This window comes from Leptidea sinapis, chromosome 15 (assembly GCF_905404315.1).
Source record: "Leptidea sinapis chromosome 15, ilLepSina1.1, whole genome shotgun sequence".
NCBI lineage: Eukaryota > Metazoa > Arthropoda > Insecta > Lepidoptera > Pieridae > Leptidea > Leptidea sinapis.
In genome coordinates, this window is record NC_066279.1 from 5,773,690 (window position 1) to 5,787,026 (window position 13,337).

At 34.3% G+C, this 13,337-nt stretch overlaps 1 protein-coding gene across 1 annotated transcript; it reads left to right on the forward strand.

Annotated features, from left to right (window-relative positions):
* Positions 1-4,621: 4,621 nt before the first annotated feature.
* Positions 4,622-13,084, forward strand: LOC126968236 (larval cuticle protein A2B-like). Its single transcript, XM_050813114.1, has 4 exons — positions 4,622-4,654; positions 5,261-5,524; positions 10,294-10,460; positions 12,820-13,084. Exons 1-4 carry the CDS (start codon positions 4,643-4,645, stop codon positions 13,019-13,021), a joined length of 645 nt encoding a protein of 214 aa, XP_050669071.1. The 5' UTR covers positions 4,622-4,642; the 3' UTR covers positions 13,022-13,084.
* The last annotated feature ends 253 nt before the right edge of the window (positions 13,085-13,337 follow it).

A 13,337-nucleotide genomic window follows, 5' to 3' on the forward strand; every position in this document is an offset into this window, starting at 1 on the left:
TGAGACTTAACATGTCTCAAGGTGACGAGCGCAATTGAAGTGCCGCTCAGAATTTTTGAGTTATTTGAAATACCTCTTGAATGCTGAGCAGCACTGCCTTAGGCAGGGCGTATCAATTATAATCGTATCATATTTTCATACAAAAAAACCTCAATCTTTATAAGGAATATATATATAACCAACGCAGACTTAGGCTGTGTTGGTATGCATGAGCATTCACCACCTACCTCCCGTCGTTATCCCGGAAGGTAGCCCTTTCCATTAGACTGGGCGCAAAAAAAAACTGAATTTCTTGCGCCCGTTCTTCTGGGTTTGGATTTAAAGGTGGTAAATTAAAAATATATAATTATTCTAAAACTTTTTGTTTCATTTAATGCCTGGACTTACAGAGGGACGTTTCCAATTAGTTATCCTTTCAATTATATACTACCTACTGTTATCGGACTTATATCCCGGTAAGTGTATATATTTATATGATCAATATGGATTTAGTTGCCCTGTCATAGATGTTTATTTGTATTATATATGTCTATGTATGTTTACTATATCTATATTCAAACTTATGTCAAGAAGTACGTAGACTCGATCAAAACCTTACCTGAATAATAAAACATAAAAAATAAAGATTTTTGGGTTGACAACATAATAAATTTGGATAGTCGAGAATTTTGATAAATACTACCATTAGAAATTAACCAAATACTGACAGCACCATTGCTGACAGACATTAGCACCGATGATTTATACCCGTAGCAGTAAGCATAGTTTTAAGGGCAAGATTAAATTGTTGGAAAGTGTGTCATTTATATGGGCTAACACTTTCGCAATGGCTCAAATGATTACTCTGTCATATGCGGTTTTAATCACAGTCAGAGACACACGGGGTCTTTCGTCCTCTATATAACGATGGATTACTTAAAAATGGTTATTTGGCTACCTTCTCATTCCATAAAAAACCGATTGATCACCAAAGCACCACACAACTAACAACGGTTTCGTTCACTAATATTTTTATAAGTGACAGTGGTAGCACGTAATAACCGAAAAAAATAATGTCGGAATATAAAAAGATTTAACAACAGAAAGCTTAAGAACTACTCAGACTGTGCGTGTACGGAAGTTTTTTTATTTTCAATTTAAGTATAAATCATATTCGTGTATAAATCATATTATTTAATGTAAATTTATAATAAACTCATATATAACATGTAGGTATAATATCAACAGCAGCGAATAAACAAACTCATCAAATAGCCACAAAAGGAATCATATTCTTTTATTACACCGCGATGTCATCATGATGAACTACGCAAGATAATTATCGGTTATTTAAGGTACACGGCTAAAGGTCCCAAGTTTTTTAAGAACTGATATTGATTTACAGTGACCTTGGTTCGACTATTGTTGCTATGCGTGTGAAGGAATAAGAGGCGAGTTTTATAAAGGCACTGACACACCTGGCATATTAATACTGAGATTATCTATTAATTATTCATAGTCAATTCTATTTAGTATTAAGTTTCTGTTGATATTATGTGATTTCAAAAAATGGAAGCTACAAATTTAGACCTACTTTTGGCCTTTAAATAACATAAAACTTACAACAATTTATTTAAAAGCCAAAAATGCAAGATTTCCAAGAAACACAGATTTCATAAATTTAACATAATCAGTCCAAAATTTATCATTTCCATCAAAATCAAAATAACTTTATTCATGTAGATCAAAGAAATGACACTTATGAATGTCAAAAAAATAATTTATTATTGAATCTACCGTTACTTCGTAAAGGGTTGAGCTAATGAGAAAAAAAACCTCACCCCTTACAGAAGTAATGGTCATAGAAGTTCAAAATATATTTACTTAGCATTTATAATAAATAAAAGAGACAGCGAATTATTAAAATAAAAAAAATTACATTTACTTATGAAACTACACTGGCCTTCAAAAGTAAGTATCACACTTTTTAAATTGGGATAACGTTTTAAGTTCACAAGATATACTTTCGAAATAAAAAGGACTCCAAAGAGAATTTAATTTTGTACATAAAAACTTTAACCTTCTTTTAAGAATTGGCTGAAAAAAAACTTCAAAAACAAAACCATTCCTTTTTCAAAGTGGACGTTTCCGAATTACAATTTTACCATTCACATTTTTCTTTCTGTTTTAAATTTTTTTCAAGATCGATGGGTCTTGTTTTAAAAATTTATGCTAAAAAGCACATAACATTTATTTATCATGCCTCTTTCAGTTGAAGAATGTGCTAGGATCATGGCTTTTCTGGAACTAGGCATCATTATGCGTCGCACTGCAAGAATGGTGGGTATGACGGTACCAACGGTCCAGAAGGTAAAGCGAAGGTACGAAGAGACTGGACACTATCTGAGGAGACCTTGTTATGGCAGACCCAGGTGTACCAGTGCCCGAGAAGATTGTTATATTATTTCCACTGTGTTAAGAAATCGCCACCAAAATGCAGTTAAAGTCCAGCAACAGCTACTTCAGACCCGGTGGGACTACATTAGTGACAGTACTGTGAGAAGAAGACTTGCTGAAGCAAATTTGAAACCCCGAAGACCAGCGAGTGGCCCAAAACTCGAGAGACAGCATCGAGTAGCGAGACTGCGATACGCCCGTAAACACTTGCAGTGGGATGAAGCAGAATGGTCAAGAATTTTGTTTGCAGATGAGTCTCGATTCTCCCTTTACACTTCTGATGGAATGCGAAGTGTTTACAGGCGACCTGGTGAGTGATACCTTCAAGCCTGCATCTCAGAAATAGTCCAATATGGTGGAGGCAGTGTACATGTATGGGCTGGCATATCTTCAGAAAGTCGCACAGAGCTAGTAGCCATAGAAAATGGCACCCTCACTGGGCAAAGATATGCTCAAGAGATTCTCAATGAGTATGCAGGGCCGTATTTATCAAATATGGGTGATGGATCAATGCTGATGCATGATAATGCCCGGCCCGACACACGGCTCATATCGTACAAGAGTATATTCAGGAGGTCGGTATCAGCGTGATGGCTTGGCCATCAAGAAGTCCTGATGTCAACCCGATTGAACACGCCTGGGAGGCTAGTCAGAAATCGCAGACCACCACCTACTACCCTCAGGGCACTAAAGCAGGCCCTGGTAGAAGAATGGGAGAATATTCCCCAACATCGGCTCCGAAACCTAGTGTTCAGTATGCCAAACCGGCTCGAAGCTGTAATCAGAGCTCGAGGAGGCAATACCAGTTATTAAAAATTAAATAACATGTAATACATTTTAGTTGAATTTTTTTACACTAAACTAAAAATTTATATTTTCATTGTTTTATCTTTTTTAAGTTAAAAATGTTACTAATATATAATTTTAGTTTCTAAGAATTAAAGCCTATAAAATTTGCAACAAAACGTTTTTAATCTTAAATCTCTACTTGATACTTACTTTTGCAGGCCAGTGTATATAGACATACTAAAAAATAAGAATATATTTAGTTCAATTTGTAAGTGAATTCTCTATACGTCCAGATTCTAAGTTGTTCTTCTTATAGATTTTTATTTTGACTTCACTCAAATGATTGCACTAAGTGTGTTACAGTCCTAACATTGCGCAACAGTTTACTGGATCACTCGGACTCAGAGCAACCCAGAGCGCTACTTTCTCACCGGATCAGATGCTTAAGGTGCATTTACACTAAAGGCAATGCGGTGTTCACAACATGCGTTTCAGATTGCACGTTACCTTTATATATATATATATATCGATTTAATACATAATAAGCATTTACTATACGCACCTAAAAATCCAAGGCCCTTAATAAATTTGAAAATATGAGCTTTATCTTTCTTGCGCCGCTTCTTCTCTCTCAGAGCGCCATTTGTTTCCGAAGCGCTAGTAGTATCTAGTAGTTATTAGAAATGACATCAAAAAGTATTTTAAAGGAATCAATGTTGAGAAAATAAATGCCTTTTATGCCTTTTTATGCCTTAATAAAATGGTCTAATATAATGGAGATTTGAAAATTTTAGATATTTAAATCATTCAAACAGAATGTATTATGCCGTTAGCTATAATAGAAACTATATACACTAAACATTATACGTTAAAAATAATTACGGGCACACCATTCATCATCATTTCTGTTGGTAGAGTAAGACAAAGGCCTCCCCCATAGATCTCCATGACAATCGGTCCTGCGCTGCTCTCATCCAACTAATTCCGGCCATCTTGACCAGATCATCGGTCCATCTTATAGGAAGCCTAACCACACTGCGTTTTCGGTATGTGGTCGCCAATCGAGGGCTACCCCAACGGCCATCTGTCCGTCGAGCTATGAGCCCTGCCCACTGCCACTTCAGTTTTGCAATCATCTGGCACAATTCATACGGGCACAAAAGGCCATTAATTTTAATTTAATAGCGCACCTTTAAACTTAATGAAGAATAATTTCTGGAAAGAACTGCAAAGAGAACCTTGAATGATACAAAAATTGCCGATATGTAGTTGATGTAATATTGAATGACAGAGTAATACCATATTATGCAGGGCCGGTTTGAGATTTATGACATGCACGAAGCCCTCGCAAGTATAAAAACTACCTCTGAACCTTTGTCCTTATCAATTGAGCTGAGTTGTTCAGTAAAGTACCAACATGTATTTTAAAGTAAGATTTAATATAAATATTAACTGCTTGAAATATTTTTAATTTTAAATGAGTAAAAAACACATTACGGGAATTCTTCCTTCAAGTGGGCTTTTAAGCACCCTAATTTTCGAGCCTAATGCAAGCGCAATGTTCGAGGGTGGATAAAGAGATAGCATAGAAGATTTTCAATGATATCAGTAAATTTTATTTAAATAATTTTTAAAAGCATCGGTGGCTTGGTAGTTAGTAACTATTGACTCTCTCCAGCCCCCGGTTCGATCCTCGCTCGCCGCCAACCAATTCAGTTTCAGTTTTGGAATTCAAATGTATGTTTATTCGAAGCTAAATAAGGTCTTCTACGCTTTTGTGATTCGTCTGGTGTTTCGAAAGAGTTTTAAGCTGCGGTGAAAAAACAAATACTATCAGGATTCCACATGTTTGCTCGTTTGTCCTCCATCACAAGTAAATCTATTTTTCATTCAATTCGTTTTTATTCAATCTTACAAACCCACTGATTTGGAAGCTCGTAAAAATATTGACAAATAATATTGTATGAAATGTTGACGGGTGTATTTAAATTTAAGTTTTGGAACTAATCAATTAATTTAATTTTATAAATTTCAGATCACAGTTGTCAGTCTGATGGTGGCGGTCTGCCACGGAGGTGCCATCGGTGAAGGTCACTCTGCACTGTCATCCCAGAGCATAGTACGTCACGACCAGCCAGCACATGGAGCAGCCTACACTCCCTTGGTAGCCCACGCGACTCCGCTAATCCACGCTGGACCTATTGTCCAACACGTGGCCCCAATCGCCCACGCTTCACCGATCCTTCAGCATTTATCTCACGCTCCAATCGCCATTGCCAGAGAACACGTTGAAGACCAAGTAAGTTGCATCACTTTTGTTGTGTTAACGGAACATACCGTTAACGGAAATCCTTATTACTCTCAGCGATGAAACATCCTTTGTGTGGTGCTCGTCTGGTTAATTAACGGTATAAACTTGTTTCATTGTCCCACTTTAAAACTTGTCTTCACATTCTTTTATTTTTAAAAAATAAATTGAAGGTCAAAATTTGTTAATCGCGCTGGTCGATAATTACGAGTTCGATCCTCTCAGGAACACAACAGCTTACCAGTTACACAACAGTTTACCAGAGGTTCCTTTGCACAGGAAGCCGGCTAGATTATGGGTAACACAACGGTGTCTATCTCTGCCGTGAAGCAGTAATGTGTAAGCATTATTGTGTTTCGGTCTGAAGGGCACCGTAGCTAGTGAAATTACTGGGCAAATGAGCACAACAAACATCTTATGACTCAAGGTGACGAGCGCAATGTCGCTAAGCATTTTTGGGTTTCTCAAGATACCTGAGCGGCACTGCATTGTAATGAGCACGGCGTATCAATTACCATCAGCTAAGCGGCCTGCTCGTCTCGTCCCTTACCGTCATAAAAAAAAACATTGCATTGCAAGATATCGATTAATTTTTCTGCCCTGCATATTGTAATTAATAGATCCAGTGCTGCAACGAATTAAAGTTCAACATTAGCGGAATCATAGTTCATTCAGTTCGGTCATGCAGTAAAGGTAAAAGTTTTGACTAGTTTGTAAATCGAATTTAAAATTTAAACTCATCAAGGGCAATTTAATGGTGTAGGTAATCGGGCGAGTTGTAACAATTTATGAGTGATATCAGTCATATTTTATTTAAATTCAACACTTGTTTCAATCAATAAAGTACAAAATCAATGTAGGGAGATCTTAGTTGTACAATTAGTTATACAGTTTATTTGAATATTAAGAATATTTCGATATATTATTAGTACCAAAACTTAAAACTTCATAATTTATACATTTAATTATAATAAATACATTTTACTTTCATAGGCAGCCTGTTTTTTTTTATGTAAATAAGGGATGAGACGAGCAGGACGTTCAGCTGATGATAATTGATACGCCCTGCCTATTACAATGGAGTGCCGCTCAGAACTATTGAAAAACCCAAAAATTCTGAGCGGCACTACAACTGCGCTCGTAACCTTGAGACATAAGGTGTTACGTCTCATTTGCCCAGTAATTTCACTAGCTACGGCGCCGTTGTAGTACCCATAATCTAGCGGGCATCCTGTACAAAGGAGCCTTCCACTGGTAATTGGTAGCTAGTTTCATGCCTATAGCAATATAAATACTATTTAGCGTTAGGATAACTATTACTCAACCCGGTGTCTGTAATGTTAACTAAAAGTAAAAATCACTAAATGTGCCCTAAAGAAGTTTACACATGAATCAATTCAATTAATAATGGTGCGAAACGGTCACCTATCAAGTGTAACTTAGTCGACTTGAGCTAACTTTACCCGAGATAGCGTTATAGAACCATGCGTGACAGCTTAGCCTTATTCAATATCTGAAAAATACAATACTAAGCGCGCAACTTAAATAAGTTTCCTTTTTAATAACACATTGTATTAAAATATACAAGACTATATGTCGTATATTGAGTAATAATACAATTGTAATAATGACCATAATATTAATTATAACTACATCGATCCTTTGTATATAATGTTTACATATTGACAGTAAAATTAATTATAAGATCTCATAGTCGAACAGAACTGTTAACGATATATCAATTTCCAACTAAACCCGTCTGTATTCTGTAGATTACTCGTTTCAAATTCCTTGACCAATAGGGAAGTGCTTTCATTATAAATGCAACTATACCACTAGATAAAGGGACTAGAATAAATTCTATCGGCCACTCTATTTATGATGCAAGTAAGCTTTGCATATCCGGGAATTGCGATTAAGTAATATTCACTATTTGGAGCTAAACAATTCAGAATTTTATTGTTATGTGAATTATTTTGAATTTTATTAAAGTCCTTAATGGATTCGGTGTAGAATTTGGTAGTATTATAAAGAAGTAATGGGATTGTTACCTTTGTAATCTTCATCTGAACTACCCGGCTTCCAGAAGTTTGTTAGGCGGGAGCTAAATATATTTTTAGCATAAAGAACTAGATCGTAGACATAAAATTGATTGGCAAGTCATTGCTATTAAAATAACAAGTAATAAAATAAATAATTATGAAACTAGAAGCATTTACAGTGTTAACGACAGCGGTTACTAGAAACATTTACATCAAATATACAGTGCACATAAACCAACTATGTACAGACTACAAAATTATAATGAAAGAAAATGTAACCTTCCAATTTTTAAGAATTAGGGTTATTTTGTATGCACGCCACATTCTTACAATATAGTAGCGTATAGACGAACAAGACGTACGAGAGAGAAGAACATAGACATAAGACTGTAGCTGATTTTGAATGACAAGTCGTAAATTCAAAAAAAGTCAGCCACACTTGGCAGTAACTTCTTAGTATTTTGAATAATAAGCTACTAGCTAGCGTATACATTGAAAAATCAAAATCTCTTTGTGGGGCTGTCAGGTCATTTTTACGTTAGTATATTATAAGTCTACGATGCACACACTTAACCTTCATTTCGCCTACCACGCTCCTGTCCAATTTGCCAGGCTTCTTCTACTAGCATCAAACCTTATTTCCTTTCTTAAGGGCCGACAACGCTATGCTCGTGTGTTGCAAAAGAATGTGGGCGGCGGTGATCACTTAACACCAGGTGATCCGTACGCTCATTTGTCCTCCGTTTCCTTAAAAAACCTTTCATACGTCGCCTCTTATTGTTTGCGCTCTTAAAATGGCTTCGTCTAAATACATTTCCAACCTGGTTACCTCTAGGTCGACCTTTTGTTTAGAAACAACAACTTACTAGAGTAAGTATGTTCTTCTCACGAGCTTTACTTTTTCCAAACATATGATAGAGTTAAAGCGCTTAGTTTGAGACTAATAAATAAATAAATTTATTTGACTTTCAGCAACATTTCCATTATTGCTCTGTGATGTAGTGCAGTCAATCAACTTTTATCTATCCTTTCTGTTGATATTTTATGTACTTTCCTAAAATAATATATGCAGGTTATAAGGACATTGGATGATATTATATAGTAAATTTTTAGTAAAGATTAGTGTGCATTTGCCAATATGTGAACAGAACAAATTAAGTGAATTGTCAATATATTCATTTTAAGTGAATTGTAAAAGGTGTATTATGTATTGCAATACCAATCTTTGCAGTCATATAATCGTAAATACATGATTCGTATATAGATGACATTAATGACAGAAATTAGGAGCAAAGATGAAACTGAGTTTGTATTTCAACTATATTATTATATCGTATAACAATGAAAGTGAAAGGCTATTTATTATAAGGCTAAATTAAAAAGGTATACTAATACGACCCAATTAAATATTAATTGAGCAAGTACTGTTCAAGTATGACACAAGTATATGCAATACTGTTTTGTAACGTTTATGTTTATCTATCACGCCATCACTGTGAATGTACAATAAATAATTGGTTATTCTTGATCAAACATTTACCTAAAAGCTGAATTGCGCACGTAAATGGTAGTTAGGACCTCACGACAAAATTCAGTTGTCAATTTATAATTCTGTGTACTTAGATTTGATTTTGAATGTACCATTTACTCACGAAATATGTAAAACAAGTCAATAAATTTATATTTAGACTATTTACTTAATTAGAAAGACAATAGAAATAGAAATATATATATTTGCCGCAAATACAATATTCACATATTGATGCAGAACAAACATAAACGAAAAAAAAAATATAAATATAAATAGTGTTTGTCACAAATTGGTCACAATTCATCATAAGGCTGATTACTATCGCAACCAAAGCTGATCTTCCAGTGGGACTTACAAAAAACACCTCACACGAATGCCATACGTAACGCACGCCTTTGTGAAAAAACATTATAAATTAAAGCAGACTTCGTTTACTTCGTCATTCATAACTTAGTTTCTTTTCACTTTGACTATCAGTGAAGTGTCGTCCACAAACAATACTACCTTATGTTTTTTTTCTATAAGATAAGGAAGATTAACGGTCTAAGAAAAGTCCCTTGTGGTACCCCCATACTGAGAGGAGTCCCAGAAGATCTCCTGCCATTCACATTGACCTTCTGAATTGTTTAAATATGAAATCAGAAGATCAACCGCAGTTCCATTTATGCCATAGTTTCCTCACCAGCGTTAAATGTTGAACACAATGAAAAGCCTTAGATACATCACAGAATGTAAGTGCATTCTGCGATTCCTCCCAGGCATCAAAAATAATCTTGATTAGCTCAACGCTTGCATGTTGTTGAACGTCCACTAATAAAGCCAAATTGTTTCATACAAAGTAACTTATGAGAGTTGAAGTAAGTCGGTTACAAAAATAAATTCATAACTTTTATATAATTCATATGAGCTTTGCTTGTCCAGACGTTTCGCGACAATGCAAAGCGTTAATTTTTCGCAATTATATGGCCGCAGCATAAGAAGTAAAATTTAAAATCAAATCTCTGTTGTACGTTAATTTAATGTTTACAATAATTTGTCTCTTACTAGGCGAATAATCTTGAATATAAATATCACTTCACGCTATACCTCTTTATTAAGTTCATGGTGTCCGAATATCGTGACACTGTGACCTTAATAAATTTAATCCATATAAAATATATAGACACTAATTGCTATTATATTTTTAGGCTCCAGCGCACTACGAGTTCTCCTACTCCGTCGAAGATCCTCACACAGGTGACCACAAATCTCAACACGAGAGCCGCGAAGGTGATGTTGTACAGGGACAGTACTCTCTTGTTCAGCCTGATGGTGTTGTCAGAACTGTTGAATACACTGCTGATGAGCACAACGGGTAAGATAACATTTAAAAAAAAGTATGTATGTACATATGTACGCTCGTAAGAATCTATTCTTCTTTGGCGTAAAAAAACTAAAACCCTTAAAAAAACTATTCCTCGTGCTATTTTACGTTTATAGTAAAAACAATATTGTATTGTAATGCTATTATTATACCACATAATTTAGTTAAATAACGTGTATTTAAATATGATCAAATATATTTTTTAAATTATTTTAGAGAAAAATTACTTTTTAGTTACAAGAGGGTTGGTACGTGAAATATGGTACAAGTGGTCTAGTTGAGCAGCTAACTTCAGGGTGTCGGATTTACGTGATGGTGTGATATTATAAAAATTCACTCTGATGATTTTTCCCTAACGCGCCAAAAGAATTAGTATTTCTATAAAACTACAGACCAACCTCAGAGACTATAGTAGTTCTCTTTCATTAAATCATTCTAAAATCAGATTCATGTTTTGCTCACACATTTTTTTTAATTAGCCAAACAAATATATAATTACCAGCCAATAATATGTGTTGAGTGCTTGTTAGCTGTACATAAATCCGTTTACTTAAAGACGATTTATTCACTAGGGTGATATTCGAAGTTCGATTGACGTCTTAACGGAAGCTACTGTACCTAAAACTAAAAAGTTAAAATATAATGTTAAAATAGGATTTAATATTTTATCTCTAAAATATATATCAAAATCCATTTTTGAATGAATGAATACATGAAAAAATATGGATTTTCTTCTTTATAAACATTACCATGCATATCTAATATACGTAATGTATTATATGATATTATAAATGTAATTGAAATTAAAAGTAGCTTAAGGAAATAAAAGATAACAATACAATACAACTGATCTACTTAAAGTAAGACCTCATTACAATCAAAACTGTTATGAAAAACTCGTGACGCACATCTCACAATAATTGGAACGTAAGACGAAAGTGTTCCATTACCACCATATGAACTTGCCAGTGTGTGATTGTGTAACTGTTTACATATTGTATGTTCTTGCCTTCTGTGCAGCCGACGTGAATTACTTAAGACTACTTCTGGCGAGACTAACAAGCTCGCACTTGAGACAATGTGATTTATCTAAGCAAACGTTGTTTCGCACAATAGATTTGATAAAATCTTTGGACAGGATCGAGGCAGTGGCGCAACTGTATGATCGTTGTAGCAAGCGTTAGTTGTTTATAATTCTATGTAACTGCTCAGCGTGATGGCTCAGTTTCATTCAATACCCATTAAATAAATGTCTGATCGCTAAAGAAAGGGCGGACGAAGGGAGACAGTGATTCAAAAGGTTTAAATATATTTATTTTACCCGAAGGACACAAAGATCCACATAGGTAGAATGTCAATAACAAACAAAAATCGAAACTTATATCTAATGAGTTTACGTACTGTAATTCATGGCAAAACTTAATGTCTACTGGGAAAAGAACTTAGATAATACACATTAAGAATTGGAGACAACTTAGATCGTTTGATAATACTTTATAATACAGATCTTAACACAATCATTTCAGATCTTTACTTATCATTTTAATGCTAATATAATGAAATTCATTAGGTAGGTTTAGTGTATATCAATCTGTTCATAGAATTCTATAATTTGTCTAATCGATACAATAATATATCAGAATTTGTGCTCATTGTAACGATTCTGTCAATTTGGAAAAAAAATATTCAGTCGGTTTCAATCTCAATAAGATTATTTAGTTTATTCATGTTACAGAGCAATTCACCATTTAATTTTGTCTAGTATATAATATGATAATAATTATTATTGTCAAATATGTTTTTAATGTTTGGAATATTGTAAAAAGTCTGAAAAGTGAACTTGATCCATTTTTTAATATCGAAATGATATTGAAAAAAAAATTATAAAGAGATAAAATTAAGATAGTAAATGCCAATTCACCGCATGCACTTTGATTGATACAAACTAAAAATGGATTAATAATTTGTCGTTACGAATATTTTCGAAGTGAAACTTCTTTAGAATCGTTGTGGTTTAAAACTCGATGAAACGAAAAAGCGAGACGATAGAGACAAACAGATAAATTTTTAGGATTCAACCGGCAAGATAATGAAATAGAATACATTACACGTCCTCGGTCTCAGTACAAAAAGTACTCATGAAGCGACTGTTTATTTTTTCAATACTTTTCCATGAGTATTTTTACACACACTTACATTTTTTTTATAAAAGACACCTTATAGATAAGCCATAATGCAAAATCTTGTCTAAATACAAATGAAACTTAGATGAGCTTCCAAGATTTTTACAAAAATATTTTTGCAAAATTAAGTGAGCCTTACATGAAATTCGCGTTAATTTATTTTTCAGATTTAACGCTGTTGTGCACAACTCAGCTCCGTCTGCACAGGAAGCAAACTTACAAGCTAATGTCCGCGCTGCACAAGTTGCCCACGCCGGAGCAATTGTCCACGCTGGACCAGTTGTCCACGCCGGACCAATTGTCCACGCAGTCCACACTGCACCCCTAGTGCACGCTGTGCACGCTACTCCAATTCTTACCCATCATTAATTGCTGAAAATGTAATTTATCATTATATTAAACTAGTGCTTAAATAAATTATTATTATATGAACACATTATATCTTTCATTACGTAGTAATATTTAGTACGTTTCTTGTATATGATTTTCAAATACTTTTGTCTATAATACATACATAGAAACCGCTTAGAAACTTGTTTCTTTTAAAATTTAATTTGAAACGCGTTTATTATGTTAAAAACTTGTATCATTTCCCACCACTTCGCACATTTTATAGACAAATAACTAATCAAAAACATGGAATAGAATCTTAAGAAAAACAGAATTGCAATGACTGCCCTACTGA